General features: G+C 40.2%; 2 protein-coding genes across 3 annotated transcripts; one reads left to right on the plus strand and one right to left on the minus strand.

The window, feature by feature from the left end:
* The first annotated feature begins 1,133 nt into the window (after positions 1-1,133).
* eif3jb (eukaryotic translation initiation factor 3, subunit Jb) lies at positions 1,134-7,244 on the plus strand. 2 transcript variants are annotated; one of them, XM_030764699.1, is made up of 8 exons: positions 1,134-1,187; positions 1,299-1,378; positions 2,935-2,992; positions 3,490-3,581; positions 4,052-4,166; positions 4,801-4,980; positions 5,250-5,323; positions 5,999-7,244. In XM_030764699.1, the coding sequence occupies exons 1-8, from the start codon at positions 1,166-1,168 to the stop codon at positions 6,122-6,124; spliced, it is 747 nt and encodes a 248-aa protein (XP_030620559.1). In that variant the 5' UTR covers positions 1,134-1,165; the 3' UTR covers positions 6,125-7,244. The 2 variants fall into 2 exon arrangements, with proteins under 2 accessions (XP_030620559.1, XP_030620560.1); XM_030764700.1 differs by having other exon boundaries at positions 4,058-4,166.
* A 430-nt stretch (positions 7,245-7,674) lies between these two features.
* On the minus strand, positions 7,675-14,991 carry cilp (cartilage intermediate layer protein, nucleotide pyrophosphohydrolase). The gene is made up of 8 exons (XM_030794145.1): positions 14,882-14,991; positions 13,184-13,237; positions 12,743-13,018; positions 12,140-12,328; positions 11,733-12,047; positions 11,159-11,267; positions 10,197-10,354; positions 7,675-10,025 (listed from the first exon to the last, which is right to left on the minus strand). Exons 1-8 carry the CDS (start codon positions 14,946-14,948, stop codon positions 7,675-7,677), a joined length of 3,519 nt encoding a protein of 1,172 aa, XP_030650005.1. The 5' UTR covers positions 14,949-14,991.
* Between the last annotated feature and the right edge of the window lie 4,524 nt (positions 14,992-19,515).

A 19,515-nucleotide genomic window follows, 5' to 3' on the forward strand; every position in this document is an offset into this window, starting at 1 on the left:
ACATTAAAGCGTGAATACCAACCTTTTAAAAAAATTTTAAATAATATTTAGGCACATTCATTTATATAAATAAACACACACACACACACACACACACATACACACACACATATATATATATACTGATTGCACTGGAGTGAAGCTGCTCTGAACTAACTGAAGTTTTGGATTCTGCATACAAAATTATCTGTAGCAGAAATAAAGGTCAGTGCAAACTGAATGGTCTGCTGAAGCAAACACAAATATTAAGTCACCCTAAATCTGGACTATTCATATTCTTGAATATACCTATTGGTCTTTGTATTATGATGGCAGCTCAAGTCAGTCTGATGTCAATTTTCTAAGAAACAAAAACTTAAAAGACTGGAGGTTTTGTATTCATTTAAAGAGAAATTTTGTTTGTAGTCCTTCATAAGAGAAGGCTGTTATAGCAGTGGCCCATTAGATCTCTCTTATGCTGCAGTTGTTGTCCATGTTGTGCTCTCTAAACTTTGGAGTTATAAATTCTCAAACTGCTCGTTAATTGATCGTGCATCTTAATGGGCAGTGGTGTTTTAATAGCAGTCACTTGCTGACTTAAATCATTTTTTTATAATCTTGGCATCAGTGTTGCATCTTCTAGAATGTTTTATTGTTTGAGAGAGAAAACAATATCCAAGTCTGATGTTTCAGGCCCACATCCAGGTTACTTTATACACTTATGTTAGCTCATGCCTTGTGTTCATTAATATGTCCAGAGCTGGGATATGTCTGTCAAGCTAAGACCAGTGTTCTCCACACTGGAGAGTTTTAGACACCAGTGTATACCTGAAATGCCCTCTAACAGCGCACATGTGTACCTGCAGCGCTGGTACTTATTAGGTATAGTGACCCATGCATTCAGTCAAACAAAACGTGATGCTGAAATAACTACACTGTTAGAATTACGATCTTTCAGTTAAGATTTTAAAAACTCTGAGACATATTACCAATTAATATTTCATAAATGGAATGAACTGATTCTGAACCGAAAGAAAACCCTGGCGGTTTTACTGGCAGCATCCGGCTGCCACAAAACCTGCCACTTCCTGCTGCTTCCAGCCACGCAAAGATTTTACCGTCTCTCCCACATGCGTTTCTGAACAGTTCACACACACACTTTGGCAAACTCACACACACAGTCAAGATGGCGGAAGCCGACTCTTGGGGTGAGGATCAAAAGCTGACTAAAGATGTTATATTTTAAGCGGTAACTGAACATGTCGGCCCACGTTTTTAGTGAGTTTTCTCACTTAAGTGTGTTATACGTTTCTTTGTAGACGCTGACAACTTCGAGCCAACTGAGCCCGTCAAAAAGTCGGATAAGTGGGAAGGCGAAGACGAAGATGAAGACGTGAAGGTAGCTGACTAACGTTTATCAAGCAAACTAACTGTTCGTTAACTTCATATCTCCCTTCTCATCTCAGATCTTCTCAGCACTTTATCATTTTAATGATTGAGTCGTGTAGATGGAAACGTTGGCAGTTGTATTTACTCCCTCATAATGTGAATGTTCGTAGTTTTGCTACCTGCTAAGCTAACTCTACAGAGACAGCCGGATTACTAAACTAAACTAAGCTAAGCTAGCGTCAGTTAGCAATTTCGTCATCTCACCAATCTGTTCGGCAGGACAGAATCGGTTTAGGCGCATGCTGTTTGTCTGTTTTCTCTATACTTTTGGTGTCTGATAGTAATAATCGAGTGTTCCTCACTGACAGTTCACTTGTATCCAGCCCTACCCATCTCCTACCACGTTGTCATGATTCCGAATAGAGTTAGCATAGGTAGCTAATGGACCGTAGGTATATATTTTCTGCTACTATACGAACTGCTGATAGACAAAATGTCACTCTGGCAGGCCATGTGGGCAGAAGGAATGTGTGTATTTGAATGCTGTTTAGACGTCTAAAGAGTTTTTCGAATTGGATGTCTTTCCACGTAACGTTATTTTAGTTAAATAGAACGTAGATTATTTTTAATGGAAGGATGTGTCATGCTTACTTGTATATAATGTTCAATACTTTATTAGAAAACGTTGTGCGAAAGTTTTACACTGAAACCAGACTCCTTGTGTAAATAATACAGATATTGGAATTTATCCTAAACTCCAGGTCATTTTGGGAAAGCTCCGTAAGAGCCGGTGTCGAATGACTGGGTTGAGTCATACTGTATCTTACAACTTTTACACATACCTTGTGTAAAAAAAAGCCTGTGATCTAGAAGCCTCTGTTGCTTTACCGATTAGAAGCTTCTCAGTGTGTAACTTTGTTTAAGCTCAGCTCTAGAAAAGACTAACGTCAGCCAGTGCCTTTTGCTTGTCCCAGCATGGCTACTACCATATGGACGTGTTCTACAGTTTCCACCCTGTGTGTTCTATAACTTTCAGGGACGGGATTCTTATGAACACAGTGAGCTTTAACATTGATAGTGGCACAGCAGCGGGCTTATTATATAATCTTTCCCAGCATATCAATGTGTGCGCGAAGTCAGTGGCCTTCTTTTAAGTACATACCATGTCAGGCCTTATTAAGCGTGCCATAAGGTCTAATGAAAATCTGAAAAATGATGTCATTAAATATCTACAGTTTTACTTAACACATATAAGAAGGGCTGTGTTTGATGACTAACAGTAATTGTTATTTCTCTCTATCCTCTGCTCTACTGATGAAAACGAATTACTGTTGGGATGTTGCTTGAATTGTGATTTTAACAACTTCACATGGAAACACATGAGTTGAAGCAAGAAGTGTTTTGGCCAAATGAAGATCATTAAATAGTTCTGCTGTTGGAAAAAGGTCAAGCAAATAGCCTCTTGGACATTGAGTGCATGGCTTTGAAATGAAACGGATCTTGCCTCCGTGCTTCTGAAAGTGTTGACCTTTTCCGTCTGTTCCTGGTCTCTACCTCCATGTGCAGGACAACTGGGACGATGAGGACGAGGAAGAGGAAAAGAAGGTTGAGGAGAAGACAACAGGTGCTGAAATTTGCTGATAGAATATTTGGAGAGAATTCACGGTTCAGCAGTTTAGATACTTTTGTCTTGGTTTGTTATGCGTTTGTGTTGTGGCATTCTGCCTAAGAGCATATAAGATTATTGCTGTTACCGCCTGCATGAGACCTGATCGCAGATCTTACCCAAGATGAAGTTTTTTAACTTTTAAGAGGAATAACTTCATAAAGGCTGTAGGTACTTGCAATGAAACACTCTCAACAGGCTCTCATTTTCTGTCTACCTGCCTAAGTCATGTTCCCATGTCCCCATAGAAGCATCTCGCAGGAAGATATGGTCAATACTGATCACTAGAATTAGATTATGTCGAAGTCTGTGTAGATTTTTTTTTTATGCATGAATTGCTCATAATTTCCGCATTGCTAAGAGTGAGCCTGAAAAACAGTGAGTTTGAGTTTTACCTTTTAAGGAGCACTCTGTCTCCAAGGTTGTGACCATTTGTTTTTTCTTACCTCTTTCAGAGGTGAAAGTCCCAGAAAAGAAAAAACTAAGTGATAAAATCAGAGAAAAAGAAAATCAACAGAAGAAAAAACAGGAGGAGCTGAGAAAGAAGGTAAGCTCTTTTTTCATTCAGAGTGTGTATAGATAACCCATCTGTCTTACCCTGCAGTCTATTGTCATCACACGCTTTGTCGATTTGAATCGTGCCTACTTGCTATTCATTATTTAAAGGCAACATACCCTAATCTTCAGGTCATTAACATGCATGTTGTTGTAGGCATCAAGTGACAAATTACAGGTGATTATAGGTTGAGAGTGGTGCTGAGGTCATTGCTTCAAGTCTCAATCGTGGAAAAAAAAATGACCTTGTGTTAAAATGTGGCTAGTTACAGCTTTCTGTTGACATGTCCTTTTGTTAGACACATAACTCTTACGGTATCATAATAGTGTGTGGTCCAAGTCATATATGTAGTTTTCTTTGGATGTTCAAGTTTGCAAGTGATAAGTGAAATAATAATTAATTTAAAAGGGTTCCTAAAGTGTATGTTTACTGCTGTCTTTTCTTTCTAAATCCACTAATAGGTACAGGAATCAGAGGTCACCAAAGAGCTAACAGCAGAGGAACAGGCTGCAGAAAAATTGAGGCTGAAGAAGCTTCAGGAAGAGTCAGATTTAGAGCTGGCCAGAGAAGCGTTCGGTAATTATTGCATCGTCAATCACATGTCAGATATTTGTCGTGTTATTTTGTCAGTGCCTATACAGGAAAATGGGGGGAAAAAAGCAGCCTGTCATTTTGATTTGCAGTCAAATTAATGAAACGGAATTTTGAAGGCTAAGCAGCATTTGGAAATTTGTCCCTTAGAAGACGACTCCTGACGAGTTATCTTCCAGTTTCAGAAATTTGAGCTCTAAACAAACATCGCTGGAACTGCGCAGTATTGTTATTATGTCAGTTAAAATGCAGAACAGTTTATCACATACAGTTGTGACATTGATGCAGAAGTGTCGGTGTAGCATGACAGATAATACTTTGTTATTGACTGACTGCACAATTGTGCATATACAACTCTTAATTTTGGAGTAGCAGCTCTCACGCACATTCAAAATAGTGAAATAGAAAAGTAAGAAATTGGCAGGAGAATGTGATAAATCACTTGATGCTTATGGGTGGACAGCTTCAATCCTGCAACGGCTATAATGATATTTACAGAAAAAAAAACCAAGTACTGGAAAGTAATAAAGTAGGCAAACTATTCATTTATACTTAAAGCTTGCATGCTTCATGTCACACACACACACACCAGTAATTCTTATTTATTTATTTTCTGTAGGAGTTGAGAATGCAAGTTCGACTACAAATAGTGCCTCCACAATTGATGCTATGTGCCCCTCATCTAAAGAAGACTTTATCGTATTTGAGAAAATGCTGAAAGACAAGATATCACAGTATGACAAATCTGTGCATTACTCCAGCTTCTTGGAATCCTTATTCCGTGAGCTTTGTATTTCGTGTGAGTATCATATTCTAATGATTGAGAATGCTTTTTGTTTTTTGTTTTTTTGAAGGGTTTTTGTGTGCCGTGTTTGTTGATATATTGCGTCATTTTTTTTTGTTGACATCGTTGTGGACATCATTCATTTTAAATTGAATTCAGCTGACATAAAGAGCCACAAAGTCACACACAGATTCTTGTTAATATTCTTTTGATGTAAACAAATGAGATCAGATGGTGTGCTGTGTGTACCGTAATCTTAATGAATATTCATGTCTCTCATTCAGTGGAAGTAGATGATCTAAAGAAAATCAGTACATCTCTGTCAGTACTACTTTCTGAAAAACAGAAGCAGGAAAAGGTGAGTTGTCATGTTTGTTCTTCCAACTGCCTTTTTTTTTTTTTTTAAAACAATGCTTAATTCCCTCTTTGTTGAAAGTTCTGAAAACAGAAGGAAAACAAGATGACGAGTTTGTGGCTGTTGTTTTCATCATTTTTGTCCGTAAATTTCAGTATAGTGCAGTGATGCATTTGGAATTAGAGGACTTGGATTTCTGTTATCCCTTTATTCCCAAGAACATATATGCTGTATGTCAGGGGCATTGTGTCTTCCTTGTGCATCATGTTGTCTTGTATACATTTGTAGTGATTTTTTGTATAAATGTTTACAAATGTGTTTTTATGTTGCAAACAAGTTGCTCTTTTCAAGGAAAATAGATTAGTAACAGTCCGTGAGTGTCTTTTCCTTGAGCCTTTTTAACCCATTTCTCTATGAAGACTCATGACGTGCTAGCTCCCTTTTTGCTCAGTAGAGGGCGCCTTTTCACTGTTTTATTAGCAGTAACATGCCCTCCCCTCAGTGTGGAAAAATTTCACCTAAGACTTAACTCACCCTTGTCAGTTGCTGTAGAGTTTTATTTCCACACTCTTCCCAGTTTGTATTTGTTACATGTAGTCACAAAAGGCATATCACTGAGAAGTTTATTGTGCTAGTGCGGTACTTTTGTTCATAACTCATTGCAATTCTACTCCACAGCAAACCAAGGGAAAGAAAAAGAAGAAAGCTGCTCTAACGGGTGGCTTGAAAGCCAAAATGAAAGATGACCTGGCAGATTACGGAGAATTTGACGGTAGTTACCAAGACTATGAGGATTTCATGTGACGATGGCTGATCTTATCATACCCCCCTGTGCCCATGCCCCGCTGACGTGTAGCAGTGTCTCCCTCTGCCATCCAGTTCCATCCCTGGATAATCTGAACAGTGTGTCAATCCTTTATTCTGCATCAACGGTCAAAACGACTCTTCGGGGAGCTGCTATCTATCACCACATTGATTTCCTGGTGACAAAGAAAAATATTGAAATGCCTTGTATTTCCACATTGCCTCCAAAACAGACTTTATGAAGTAAGACATCTCAGCACAAGTGTCCTGGTGAAATTGAGTGAACAATGCCTGATATGGTATTACGTTGAAATCGTGCATTTTCAAATCATGTCCATTTTGTTGAAGTGCAGAAAATTAAGGCAGCATGTTGGAATAGTGTTGCCTCTTTGCAGTTGCAGTTACATAGAAACAAATGTGATGTTCTATGCAAATGATTCTATTCAGAATGTCTGTATTGATATATTGGGTATCTTACTTTTCTTGTGGATTATTTTTCCACGGAATAGTATATAGTATCTATAACTTTGTTTTGGTTGCCAAATGTAAATCAGATGCACATAATACAACTTCAGAGAGCTGCTTCTGAAGCCAGTATATGTGAAGTACACTAAATGCTGAGCAACGGTGAAACTTAAAAAAAAAAAAAAAAGATAAAGGGATGGATGGGAGTGACATAACTTAAAAGCATTTTTATGAAATACAACTTTAATTCTCACCTTGCAATCTTTAGAATCTCCTCCTTTGGCGAGAAAAGCCGCTGTCAAAGTATGTTTGAAAATTCGCTTTTTGTTCACTTAATGATTTGCTTTCTACTTGTGAGTCATTTTAATTACTATTAATACAGGTGTATGGGGCTCTGGCTAGCTCTCTCAGCTGGTCTCTTTATCATAGCTTCTGCAGGCTTGTATTAAGTAAGATGTGGAGCAGGCTTATTGGCAGAACAAACTCTGTGTCCAGGCTGCTGTCAGCGATTTGGAACGTTTTAGGTTTTCTTTCTCTTTCTAACCTTTGAAAAGGTTTGCTTTACAAAAATGTTAAAATTGGACAACATGACGATACAAAGACCCAAGCAGTGTTTTTTTAAGAATCTAATTTAATAAAATCAGTGGTCAAAGTATTACTTTGCAAAATGATATTTTCCATGATATGAAAAAAAAAACCTTGCATTTAAGATTCAAGTAAGTCAATCAGTCATGAAAAACACCGATATCTTAACAGGATTTGGGATTTTCAACGGCTATATAGTGTCCTATATGTTAGGCATAATAAATATCCCATTATTTACAATTCAAGTAGTAAATACTTATCACAGTAAAAATGAGTAGAAAAATGGAAAAATCAGCAATACCACTTGAATTATTAGTTACGGTATATGGAAGTTCTGTTTCCTGATCTCAAAAACCCAGGACAATATTAAAAATGTGATTCGTTTGGAAATATTCAGAAATGAATTGTTACACTCCCAAAATCACCATCATTTTCAGCACTTTGTGAATGCCATTCAAGTGTCTGTTTTAATATGGGATGTCGACATCATGGGAGGCTCTTTAGGCTCTGGTTTGGTTGCGCCTGAAAGGATTACGTGTGCTCCTCCTTCGACTGCTGCGGAGGGCTCCTAAACCACCTCGTTGCCTCCTGTTGCCTCTTCCCTGCCGGCCACCATTTGTCGAACCTGGAAAGCTTTGGGTGGTTTGAAAGACACTTTGCCGGGTGACCTCCCTGTCCCCACAGGTGAAAGTTAGAGCTACTCCCTCGTTACTCTTCATGACTCTAGAGGTGCCATCTGAAGTTCCATTGAAGCAGCGTCCAAGAGCAATCTCTTTGGCTGTGCGTGGGTCCTGGTCTGTGACGGTGTAGATGCCATAGTTGTGACCCAGAGGGTCAAGAGGTGCCAGCATTGTGAACTCATTAGTATCATTGTTGACGGCCAGTGGTAGATGGTTCACCAGGTACTCTTGTAACATTGCGTTGACACTGTCTCTCTTGCAGCTTCCCTGAGGGATGACTTTCACCAGAGTGCGGTCCACTCGATCCTGGTCGTACAGCATGCCGCTGCACTTGAATTCCAAACACACGGCTGAGACTGTTGATTGGTCCAAGTCTCGGATGCTGCGGGTGTCACGAATGCCATAAAGCTGACCGACAGTCTTTGGATGGGTGCCTCCCATGTTTCGGGAGCGGACGTTTATCTCATGGGGAGCGTTTAGTTTGACCTTGATGTAGCAGGCCCTGTATTCCATTGGCTTTGGCCACCAGCTCAGATAGTCCTCTGTCCAACTCATGGGATCATCCTCATTGAAGGGTACGGTGTTATAGTCGTAGCGGTCTCCCTCCACTCTTGAGAATCGGAAATGTGCAGCACTGAAAGGGGCTTCCTCACACTCCTTCAGATTCTCAAATGAATAAATTGGTCCATTGGCTTCTTCAGCAGTGTTTGGGCTGGGTTTGGCTACATTGATACTGAACGCTGTCTTCTTCACTCTTGGATCGTCATGGTCAGACCTCCTGTAGTTCAGCTTGTTCAGGTAAGGCTGAGGAACCCCTATGGTGTTTGGATTTAACTTTGGAGAAGATGCGACTGCCTCCAACTCCTCTCCTCCCAAATTGGCCATGACATAAGCAGAATAGGCATCTGCTCTCTGGTCATCACAGAATGCAGGAAGGCATGCACCATTGGGGCCTGTGATAACGCTGTCAAACCGACCCCAGGCACGTGGGTTAGTTGAGTATCCTGGTGTAGGCTCCATGTTAATCAAGGTCATCACAACTCCTTCAACTTGCTCACTTGGCATAAAACGTTCACTGCGGAAGGCCCTCACCTTGACGTAACACCTTCTGTTTTCTGGGACATCTAAATTAAACAGCCTCCTTTCCCTGATTTCCATGTTGCCAATGAGAAAGGTCCTCTCCTCTCGTTTACCTCGCCGTTTTTTCTCCACATGGAAGTCTCCTTCCTCTTCCCACAGACCTGTCTCTGGGTTGAGAGACCACAACTTCATGTTTTTCAGGTGTTCAGGCATCTTTACTTGCGCGGCATCAAGACGTACCTTAACTTCACCTGCATTAAGAGATTCGCCACCTTCCTCATCCCTGAAATCCACTGAAAACATCCCATAGGTTCTAAGGGGCAGTGTGTCTCCCTCACTACCTACAAAGTTGAGATCACTTTGTGCAGCAGCAGCTGTGGACACATCTCTGGGATCCAGGAATGTAACACTGGCCTGCACATTACCCACAAATACCTCCCCATTGTCTCTGTAGAATGAATTAGGTGGGATCTGGATCTCAGCAATGGGATCCTGGCCTGTCACTTCTCCCAGCATTAGTGTGTTGGTTTCTGCTGATTCTAGGGTTACAGGTGGCTTCTTCCTCAACAGCTTGATCTCATGGTACACAGCACCTCCCTTTTTATTGAACTGAAGTACTTTGGTGGTGTTCACAAACTTCTGCATGTTGTCCACAAAGGTGAGTACCAGCCTCTCAGTTTCTGTAGGCACCTGGATGGAGAAAGTACCTTTATATCCTGTGCGGCTTACCCTCATGCCGTTCATGAAGACGTGCCCGAATCTCATGGGCTCTCCTGTGTCTGCCGCTACAGCTCGCCCACGTACAATGGCTTTGGTGTCCACACACTTCTTGCAGCCACACTGGGTGACCACCATAGTCGGTAGCTGGTAGCCCTGACAGTTTATGTGTCTTTCCTCCATTTTCGCTACCCCACAGCAATATGCCACCGAGTCTTTGCACCTGATGCTGTTGTCCAGCTGGCCTGCACATGTTGCGAGAGGACATCTTCCCACATCGTAATAGAAAGTGTTGGTCTGGTTTTGGTAGCAATCATGTGGCAGACGAATCAAATGAGACTCCGGTGTGGGCTTGCATGATGGTTCGTCTTGACCTTTGTTTTAAACAGAAAAAATTAGAATGTTAAATGCAAAATTGGGTGTCAGCTCCAGTACAGTCTAGTGACAGCAACATCATTTTCTACTTGCGATACCACAAAATGTATCTTAGTGTGCTTGGATGTGTGGGTTTTCAGGTACATTGCTATAATTCTTGAATAACGCACCTATAATTGTGAGTGTAGCTGGTTTGGACTTGATGGCACCAGCTTCATTGCTGGCTCTGCAGTAGTACTCTCCAGCTTGGTCTATACGCAGGTTTCTGAGGACCAATGTCTCGTCATACTGAAATTGTTTCCTGTCCAGGAGGGTGCCGTTGTGGAACCTGCAAATAATGTGCCAGGATTAAAGAGTGCATCGGAAGACTGTTTTCTCACGACGATGTCAGCGGGGTCTGCAAAAGCACTGTGAGGATTTGGATTGGCTTAGCTCTGGCCAACAACAGAGGGTAAAATGTTAAAAATAGACAAATAAATAAATAAAGATTTTTCAAAATTCTAGATCGTGTTCCATTAACAAAAAATGATACACTGAATGATTGATTTTTGGGTTTTTTTGTATCAGTTCTTGGAGAAGACGAACAGAGTATTGTTGGATTTTCTTGTGATTTTACAAATAAACAAACCGGACCAAAAGCGCGCTTGGAGAAAAGCTTTATTTGGTGGTGGTGGAATCCGGCAGCACGTCTGCTTGCGCCGAAGCTTAACTCAGAGAACTGTTACCGTGATCAGCCTTTTATACCATGAAGCAAACAGACAACAGGTGTTCAATGTTGCTTGATGCAAATCAGAATCTACGTGTTAATAAAGTCCACTTTTGTCTGTGATGGCTGCCATTTGCCCATTACCGGTTGTATTTTGTCTTAATCAGTTGCTCTTGGCTCCAACAGTAACGTGGCGCCAAAGGTGTGAAGCTTTCTTTGTATCTATGGTAATAAGGGCATCAGGCTAAACAGTTCTCTTATCCTGAACCATGTCTGTTCAGATGTCACTATAATCTTACAGTATTCTCATGAGAAAGTCTCAAAGTATAACAGAGAAAAATTGGGGACGTTTCTATGTATTGCAGTTGTTGCGACACTGTGGAGGGACTCACTCTTCAAAAGTTCCTTTTTCCATAGTAAGCTTACCACTCGTATTGCTCTGGTCCAGGTGTACCAGCCACTTTGCAGCAGAAAGCGGTGGTTTGACCCACTCTTCTGGCCTTGTTCTCAGGGTTCTTCTCTACCAACAGTTTCTCTGTAGAATACAAACAGTTAAGAATCAGCAAATAGCCTAGTGTAGCTAGCTGTACAACTTAATCTGGATACATGTATAAACTTTTCTAACCTATTAAGAGATCATCAGATTTAAATTGCATGGTTTTATTAAAGTCAGATTATTTATAGTATTCTGTTCTTTCAGGAGGAACTCTTCAGGGCAGTGGCCTAATGTTGAGGGACACTGTCCAATAATCACAAGGCTCAGTCAGGATTTCTTTCCTGATTGAGTTCTTGATTGAGCGGAAAGCATAGGAACCCCTAGCCTGCTACAGAGATGTGCCATTTCTGACATTATAAAAACCTTATATCACCCTAAGAGCATCAGCTAAATGAACAAATGTAAAATGCTTCATCAATTATTGCCCTATGTAGCAAAAAACAGCAAAATCTGTGAGAGAAGAGTGGTGCATTCACAAAAATATTGTTCTTGTTGAGTCATTACTTGCTCTTTCCAGCTTGATTTGAAGAACAGAGATGCGGTCAGTGCTCCGGGGAATGATGACTAACTGAGGAGCGTGGTTTTGTAGCCTAATCATCAAGGTGGTGTTCCCGTCAGGACAGAGGCCAGGGATACTGAAGTGTCCATTGTGATCAGTGAGAGTGAGAAGTTTGGGGTTGGGACCATATCGGAGTACTGGAGCCCCAGGAGCAGGGAGTCCGCCAGCACTGCGGACAGAGCCCAGGACCGTGTGGTCTTCGCACATGCAAGCATCACATTCAGCATTCACTCTGCCCATGACACACTGAAGCTTGCATTCTGCAATAGCCGTATGGAAAAACCATCAGACTCAAGAAACATGTTTATGACTTTGGATCAGATCATTGTAAATTGTGTATGTTCTCATGTACTACCTGGACACTCTGGTCCTTTGCAAGATCTGCCTTCAACTGACGGTCCTTTACACTGCTGTTCTCCACGACTAGTCTGGGACCTGCAGGTTCTGGATCGCACCTGTGTAGATACTTGACCACATGCTGCAGAGCAAGGACTCCAGTCTGACCAGGCACCCCAAGCTGCTGTAATGTCTGACCCTGCGTCTGTTGGAGGGCAGGAAAGAAAAGCTTAAGAGGCATTTCATATTCTCAGACCATGTCAATTGTGTGTGTCAGTAAGATCCTTTTGATCTTTGGAATAAACTTGATTATGGAAATAGACTGCAACGTTCCACCACAGTGTTCATCACAGCTGTGCTTACATGATAACTCCACTAATACACTACTTTGTTGCCACTGGTGACGTAATTATAACATGTGTAATAGTTAATTCATCATTAAATGAAATATAAGAGTACAAGGGCACAGTACTGATCAATATCAGTTCATGTATAAGTTACACAGCAATTACCTATGTAGTCGCCTCATTTACAGAGTTACAACAGTAAGTTACAACATAAATTAGAAAATGAATCAGTGACAACACTCTGACCCTCTTTAAATACATATGTTTCATGCACTGACCTCTTGGACAGAGAAAGCGTACAGAGTAGTTGGAGCAGTTGCGTCCAGGAGGCTGTTCAGCATTGACACACCAGAAGCCCAGAGCAGGGTCAATATGCACCTTCTCCCCTGTTCTGTGTGCAGGGATCCAGTCTGTGGTACGAGCCTCCAGGGCCCTTGGCGTCTCGCACATGCGGGCACGGTAGTAGAAGCGGATTGCGTCAAGCTGCTCGTAGTCTCCTTTTCCCCCAGGGTGATCCACATTGAACCAGGTGGTCCACTCAAAATCATCTGGATGTAAAGATAGCCATAGCGCCATGCAGGTACATGCATATTACATTTATGCGTATCTGACTGTTTTATTTATCTTGAATAATAATAAATTCTCTGAGATATCTATCCGTGTGTTAAGAAGACAGATTGAATTGTTTCAGCTATGTACGTGAACAGGAATACCTTCAGAGTAATGAAGAGTAGGACTGGCCTTCATACTGTCTCTTCTCCACACCCCTGGGAAGAAGAAGAAACAAACATCATAAAAACAGATTTTATTGATTGGAGGAAAAGCTGTCAGCTCTAACATTAATCATTTTCATCATCATGTAATCTTGTGTAAATTTTGTTTTGTTACAAATTAGAAAGAGTTAGAAAATTATTCCATCAAATATTACAGTCAATCATGCTGTCTCTTAACTGGCTGCATGGTAATGTAGTCGTTCAGTGCACCATCACGGTAAGAGAATCAAAAGTGGAACTCGAAGTTCTTTTACTTTCGTGAGTTAAAGAAATTCTGTAAAGCGTTTGCGTGTTATTATAAGCTTAAATAGTTTAAAATGGAGCAATTAGGACCTGATTCTACTGCCAAGTTACACAGGATGTTAAGAGTTTCTCACAGCTGTTAAAAATCATATCTCCCTTGATACTTTCTCACAGTATTTGACAAATTTTCATTTTTTCATTTTGAACACGTTATGACTTTTGACACAGTACTTTTGCTTAACACAACACAAGTAAAAGTTAGGATTTTCGCCAAGATCATTTCACTCCCCACTACCCATCTGTTCTTAACACTCACAGTAGAACACATGAGAGATAATAAGAGCAGGCTACTGGCACAAATTTAAGCATAGCCAATTGCTGACAGGTGTCTGAGTCGCCCCTGGCTTAGACAGTGCATCTTATAACCCCATGCATTTGGGAACAATAATAGAGCTCTTTCATTGTGAATGCTTTTAAAAAGGAAGAGGGATAGAATCTCTGTGGTCATGTGGCCAGCAAGCAGCTGTTACTATCCCACAGAGACCTCCATTTTGGGATTCTGAAGGAGTCACTCTAGGTAACAGTATCCAATGTTTACCGTAATCCAAAATTTAAGGTAATAATCAAAGGTAATCATATTATCATAAGGTATTATGATAACATAGTTATGAACATAGTTATGATAATATAATCATACAGTAAACCCTAATCAGTCATCCTGCCATGGAACTAATGATGTTTATTCTAACAAAATACATCTATCTATCTATCTATCTATCTATCTATCTATCTATCTATCTATCTATCTATCTATCTATCTATCTATCTGTCTATCTATCTATCTATCTATCTATCTATCTATCTATCTATCTGTTTATCTATCTATCTATTTGTCTATCTATCTATTTATCTATCCCCACCCCACCCCCAAGGATTTATTGCCGTTGCTTAAAGAGATATTTGACTGCGTAACAATCAGTGATTTCAGTTGTTAAAATCTGCCAAAACGAAATTCAAAACAGATCAGTCTGAATCTCGGCTATGATTGATTGATTTCACTTGAACGTCTTTAGAGTTCTGAGAATGATAGGCCTCTGGCTCATCACTCCGTAATCCACAAATAATCGCTGTGTGATATTCGTCAAGTTGTTAATGTTACGGACTGGCCAGCTGAAAACTTGTCAAGGAAGATTTTGCCCATTTCATAAAATTCACAATTTTGGACTCCCATCCAATCGATGATTGATTTTGAATTGCATAGGCCACATCCCAAAGGATACAGAATCTGAGTGTGAATTTCAATGACAGATTACACCCTGCCAGGTGGCCACAGGCCAGCTGGGAGTCAATTTCAAAATTATGAAGCGAGCAAATCACTAATGTTAGGAGGCAAACCTTGAGCCAAGCTGTTGGTGACTCCCAGGAGAAGGAGAAGAAAAGCCCATGTTGACAGGTGGTGCATCTCTGTTCTCTGATGTCACCTCTGACCTTTGACCTCCGATAATGACCCTCAGATTCTGAACACTAATTATAGTCTCACAGCAAATCCCCTGCAGATCAGAGAGAAAGTTAAAGCTATTAGTAAATGCAACATATGATAAAAAAACATACCACAATGTTTTTGTATAGAAAAATCATGCCAAGTCTGTATTTGCTTTGCTAATGTGCTTTTTCTTCCCTTCATGCAAACTTCAACAAATCCCAAGAGTAGAAGAGTATGCATACAATTAAACACAAAGTCAGATGATAGATTATGTTTGGGTTTACCTCTCTTCACTAAAGTACATTTGCCCCCTACAGCGTTAGTCAATTCATCATAGGGCAATTTGTCCTGTAGTGTAAAATGTGAGGGATTCTCCAAGAGTATCTTAATCATTGTGGAAAGTTAAAAAACATTCGTGACTTAAATTTATTTTAAATCAGTTTCATGTGGCGAATTAATCTGATTACATGTTGGATGTCAAAAGCAGTGTTTTCAGTCTTGCTGTGATAAATTGATTTAACCAGGTCAGGCTGAAAAATGACCCTCAAATGACTGGTCACTGAGTCTAAAGAGCCTGAAAGAGCCATGCTTCTAAAGCTAAGGTGTGTTTTAGATATGCACACAAGCTGCTCTCGAATAACACAGAACCACAGCTGTGAGAACCATCATTGTGTGTCAAGGGAACATAAAAATATCCCTACATCCAGCAAGAAAATACAGACATGCATTTATTCCATATGTTCTCAAACACACACACACACATTCTTACAGTTACAGAACTAGAATAGACTGTGATATATTCCATAATTATTATCACACATAGAGCCAAAGAAACAAATACTACAAACTCTTGCTATTTAGAGCACTGTAGTTTGCTATTGTCCAACAAAAGATTCACAATAACGCCCCCAAATATACGTTTTCAAATTCATATGATCAGTCAGCTGGAAGTAACAAACATTCAAGGCATGACGTAAAACATACCTTAAGTGTTCAAATCAAAATGTTAATAATTGACTTTTTTTTCCCACAATATCAAAAACAATGCCCCCCTCCGCTGAATCAAGACAGAAAGACAGAACACTCATATTAATAAAGCATTAAAACCCCAAATCAGTATATCACAAAGTCAGAGAGTGCGTAATGTGAGAATGAAACAGAATCTAACACTCAAGCCTTACCCTTACGAATGCCCATACACTTATGAACGTCTTTGCTCTGTGAGCTGTAACCCCAGTCTTTCCCCGCTTTGATACTCCTATGCTGTGAGTATAGTAGCTATGCTGAGTCTGTCTTGGGTCGTGCTCTCCCTCTTATATAGCTCAGCTCTGAGCTCAGGGGTCGGCGCAGTGCCATTCACAGGAAACCAGATGATAGACTGAGGAAACCACAAATATGAGTCTACTCTCCACCCCTGCTCCTGTTCAGAGAGAATCAGGACTGTGAAACTCCGCTTGCTGATAAGAGAATTAATCTCATTAAAAAGGAGTCTCCAACGGACTTTGAATTGGGAAAGATTTAGGTCCACTATTGAAACTCACGTTACAATACAATAAAGTTTTTACGTGGAGCTTATGGCAGAAATTGCTCCGATTCTTTCTCGTAGAGATGATGCAAGCATGTGTGAACTTAATCTATAAATTGCCATTCAATTTTTATGACCACTTAAGACTGACCAAGAGAACCAAGCAAAGAGTCAGCTATTTTGTGCGCAAACCCTTCTCAAAACAGTAGTCAGAATCACAGCTACACATCCACTGCCCCAGTCACAGTCAGTTATACGGATTACGTAACTTTTCTACACTCATCATCTGGAAGAGTATTACTGTGGTACGAGTGCTTTTAAAATTGATTGGTCGAGTATGAACAAAGACATGATGTCACTGAGATATTCAGAGAAACGTACACAAACGTTGCATTGTGTACAGGCGTTGTACACAGATGTAGTCATACCCACCTCTTAATCATTATGATAATGAATTACAGTTGAGTTGAAAAATACTCAGTAAGATGCTAGCCTCTGACACTGGTGTCTAGCCACGCGTTTCAAGCGTTATGTCATTTAACGTAATATCAACAACAACAACAAAAAAATTCTCTGAAGTTGCTCTCATTAACAGTTTAGACCCGGGGTCAAAAAAACAGTCATTTATTAAAAACGAACCCCGAGGGAGCAGCCAACTCCCTCTGACTCAAGCAAATGTGTATTACGCACACACACACACACGCACACAGAGGGAAACTTCAATGAGTGCTAATTAATCTTGTCCATTGGCTCTTTTGATAAACACTGTGACACTGAGTGGTCACAAGAGAAAGCCAAGAAATACACACTGGTAAATGGCTGCAGTGAAAGCTAAACTTTGATCTATCGTCCAATCATGGGCTTACAGTCCAGACAATGCATCCAGTCCATCAAAAACACATGAAAAAAATGTACACATGATTGACAGCTGTGTAACACCAACTTAGACTCTCGTATGGCGGGACAGAGGTCAATTACAGAACAGCTGAAAAGATGAGATGGCAAAGCTTGTACCATTTATCTTTGGAGGGGTGGAACAAAGAGCATACTCCTGAAACAAGGACCATATTTGGATATCTTATTTCTCCATCATATAAACCAGATTTAGGGAAAGAGAGAAGCAGAGAAACAATGAAGTTTCAGGAGACCGAGAGAAGACAGAGGAGTCATAGAGTCCAGTGATTATTCGTCTCATAGTTGGATACAGTTTCAACAAATTCACAATATCCTGATTCCCATTCCAGATCCCATAAACCTGTCACTAATCAACTGAAACCACAGACAACATCAGAATACATAATAAATGATTTTTCTCCTTTCATATGTTGAGTCCATTTACACTGGAAAAGTGAACTCCTTTGTGGAACATATTACATCTTGATTATTTTAGGGACATTAGCACACGATGGAAAAAAGGATCACCTACATACATAAAACATTAAATTACTCAACACCATGCATGTTTTTAATAATAATAATTCTCTTTATTGTCTTCAAACGGACCAAATTGGGTGTTCTCAGGATCGTGGTAAGTGGCCACTGCACTTCAGACGCATCACTGTCCTGGACCATGAAGCATTTGGGGGGTTAGGTGCCTTGCTTAAGGGCACTTCAGCAGTGGATGTTTCCTGCCAGACCAGGGAATCGAACAGGGAACTTTTCGGACCCAAGCCCGCTTCTCTAACTTTTAGGCCAAAGGATTACAACTCTTGTGACCTCATTACTATTCCACTAGGTCTTCTTGTTTTTCTTCACCCTTTCATTCTCGCAGTCATTTTTCTCTGCTCTCTTTCATCTCTGAGCTAGTCCTTCACTTTTCATATCAACAAAGAGGCCAACACTAAAAATAATAACAACTGTTATGTTCATACTTTCCATGCATTTTCTGTATTTGAAGTTCTTAACTATATGGCAAAGGTAAAATACAGCATGTAAATTTTGGGAAAAAAGAAAGGAAACATTAAAATTGAAACCATAAGAGGAAAATAAACTATTGGCTCTCTTAAAGAGGACACATAGATATTTCAGTGCAAACATGCATATAATGAAAGGGGCGAAGAGGGCATTCAATAAGTCAAATATTTATATAACAATCTTTCATCTTCATTAAACTCACACACACATAATGAACATATTTATGTTGTTTTCAAAGGTTTGCATGCAGACTTTTTTGTGTGCTCTGGAAAATTCTTCGTGAGCTGCACTATTGATGTGTCAAGGAGAAAGTCCATATGTTTGGTGCTTAAAAACAGCAAGACTCCTCTCTATTTTCAGTGTGTGTGTGTGTGTGTGTGTGTGTGTGTGTGTGTGTGTGTGTGTGTGTGTGTCTGCGTCTAGGGGGCGGGGGGTAAGCTGGAACAGAGCAAGCTAAGTGTTCACTCAGATATAGAACGCAGAGGGCTAATCACTCAGGAAAAAAGTGTTCGTATGTTAAACCATAAAAGCGATCGAAAATTTACTAGGTATTTCAAAATCAGTCTCAGAAAAAGAGAAGGTAAACAAGCAGTGTGAGAACATCTGTGTTCTGTAAAATTCTGACTATAGCATTATGAATAATGTACATTATGAAAACAGCTTCCTTAGACCACTCCTTGAAAAGTCAGTTACAGTAATCAGGTCAATTAGGAGTGAAGATCTGTCAGCTCTTATATTTACAATATTGCTTTGTGCAAATTGGCAGTTGAAACCACCTACAGGGCATTTAGGGATTCAGTAATGATCTTTAACAATACTTGTGTTTCTTCTACAGACATTCTTTTAGAAATATGGCTAATTGATCTTCAACATTCTTTCCTCTCTGAAGTCTCATCTTCATCCTGTTGGCTGCTTATCCAACCCATTATGTCTGTCCAAACAGTTACTCAAGATTTGTATTATAGTTGTCAGCATCATCAGACACGGCAGAGAGGTCTGCATATCTATGAAAACTGACACCACGCTCAGGTGAATTTACCCACTGGGGAGCACATACACTGACATACTGACAATAGAAGTGGACCTAGAATTGACCCCTGGAGGGTT

The sequence above is a fragment of the Chanos chanos genome, chromosome 2 (assembly GCF_902362185.1).
Source record: "Chanos chanos chromosome 2, fChaCha1.1, whole genome shotgun sequence".
Lineage (NCBI taxonomy): Eukaryota > Metazoa > Chordata > Actinopteri > Gonorynchiformes > Chanidae > Chanos > Chanos chanos.

Excerpts from the sequence above, each read along its gene's own strand:
- cilp (XM_030794145.1), bottom strand. The coding sequence starts at position 14,948 with ATGCACCACCTGTCAACATGGGCTTTTCTTCTCCTTCTCCTGGGAGTC. Across the intron at positions 13,238-14,881 it reads CACCAACAGCTTGGCTCAAG|GGGTGTGGAGAAGAGACAGT; the intron begins GTTTGCCTCCTA and ends TCTTCTTCCCAG. Across the intron at positions 10,355-11,158 it reads GGACCAGAGCAATACGAGTG|GTTCCACAACGGCACCCTCC; the intron begins GTAAGCTTACTA and ends CATTATTTGCAG.
- eif3jb (XM_030764699.1), top strand. The coding sequence starts at position 1,166 with ATGGCGGAAGCCGACTCTTGGG. Across the intron at positions 2,993-3,489 it reads GGTTGAGGAGAAGACAACAG|AGGTGAAAGTCCCAGAAAAG; the intron begins GTGCTGAAATTT and ends TACCTCTTTCAG. Across the intron at positions 4,981-5,249 it reads CCGTGAGCTTTGTATTTCGT|TGGAAGTAGATGATCTAAAG; the intron begins GTGAGTATCATA and ends TCTCTCATTCAG.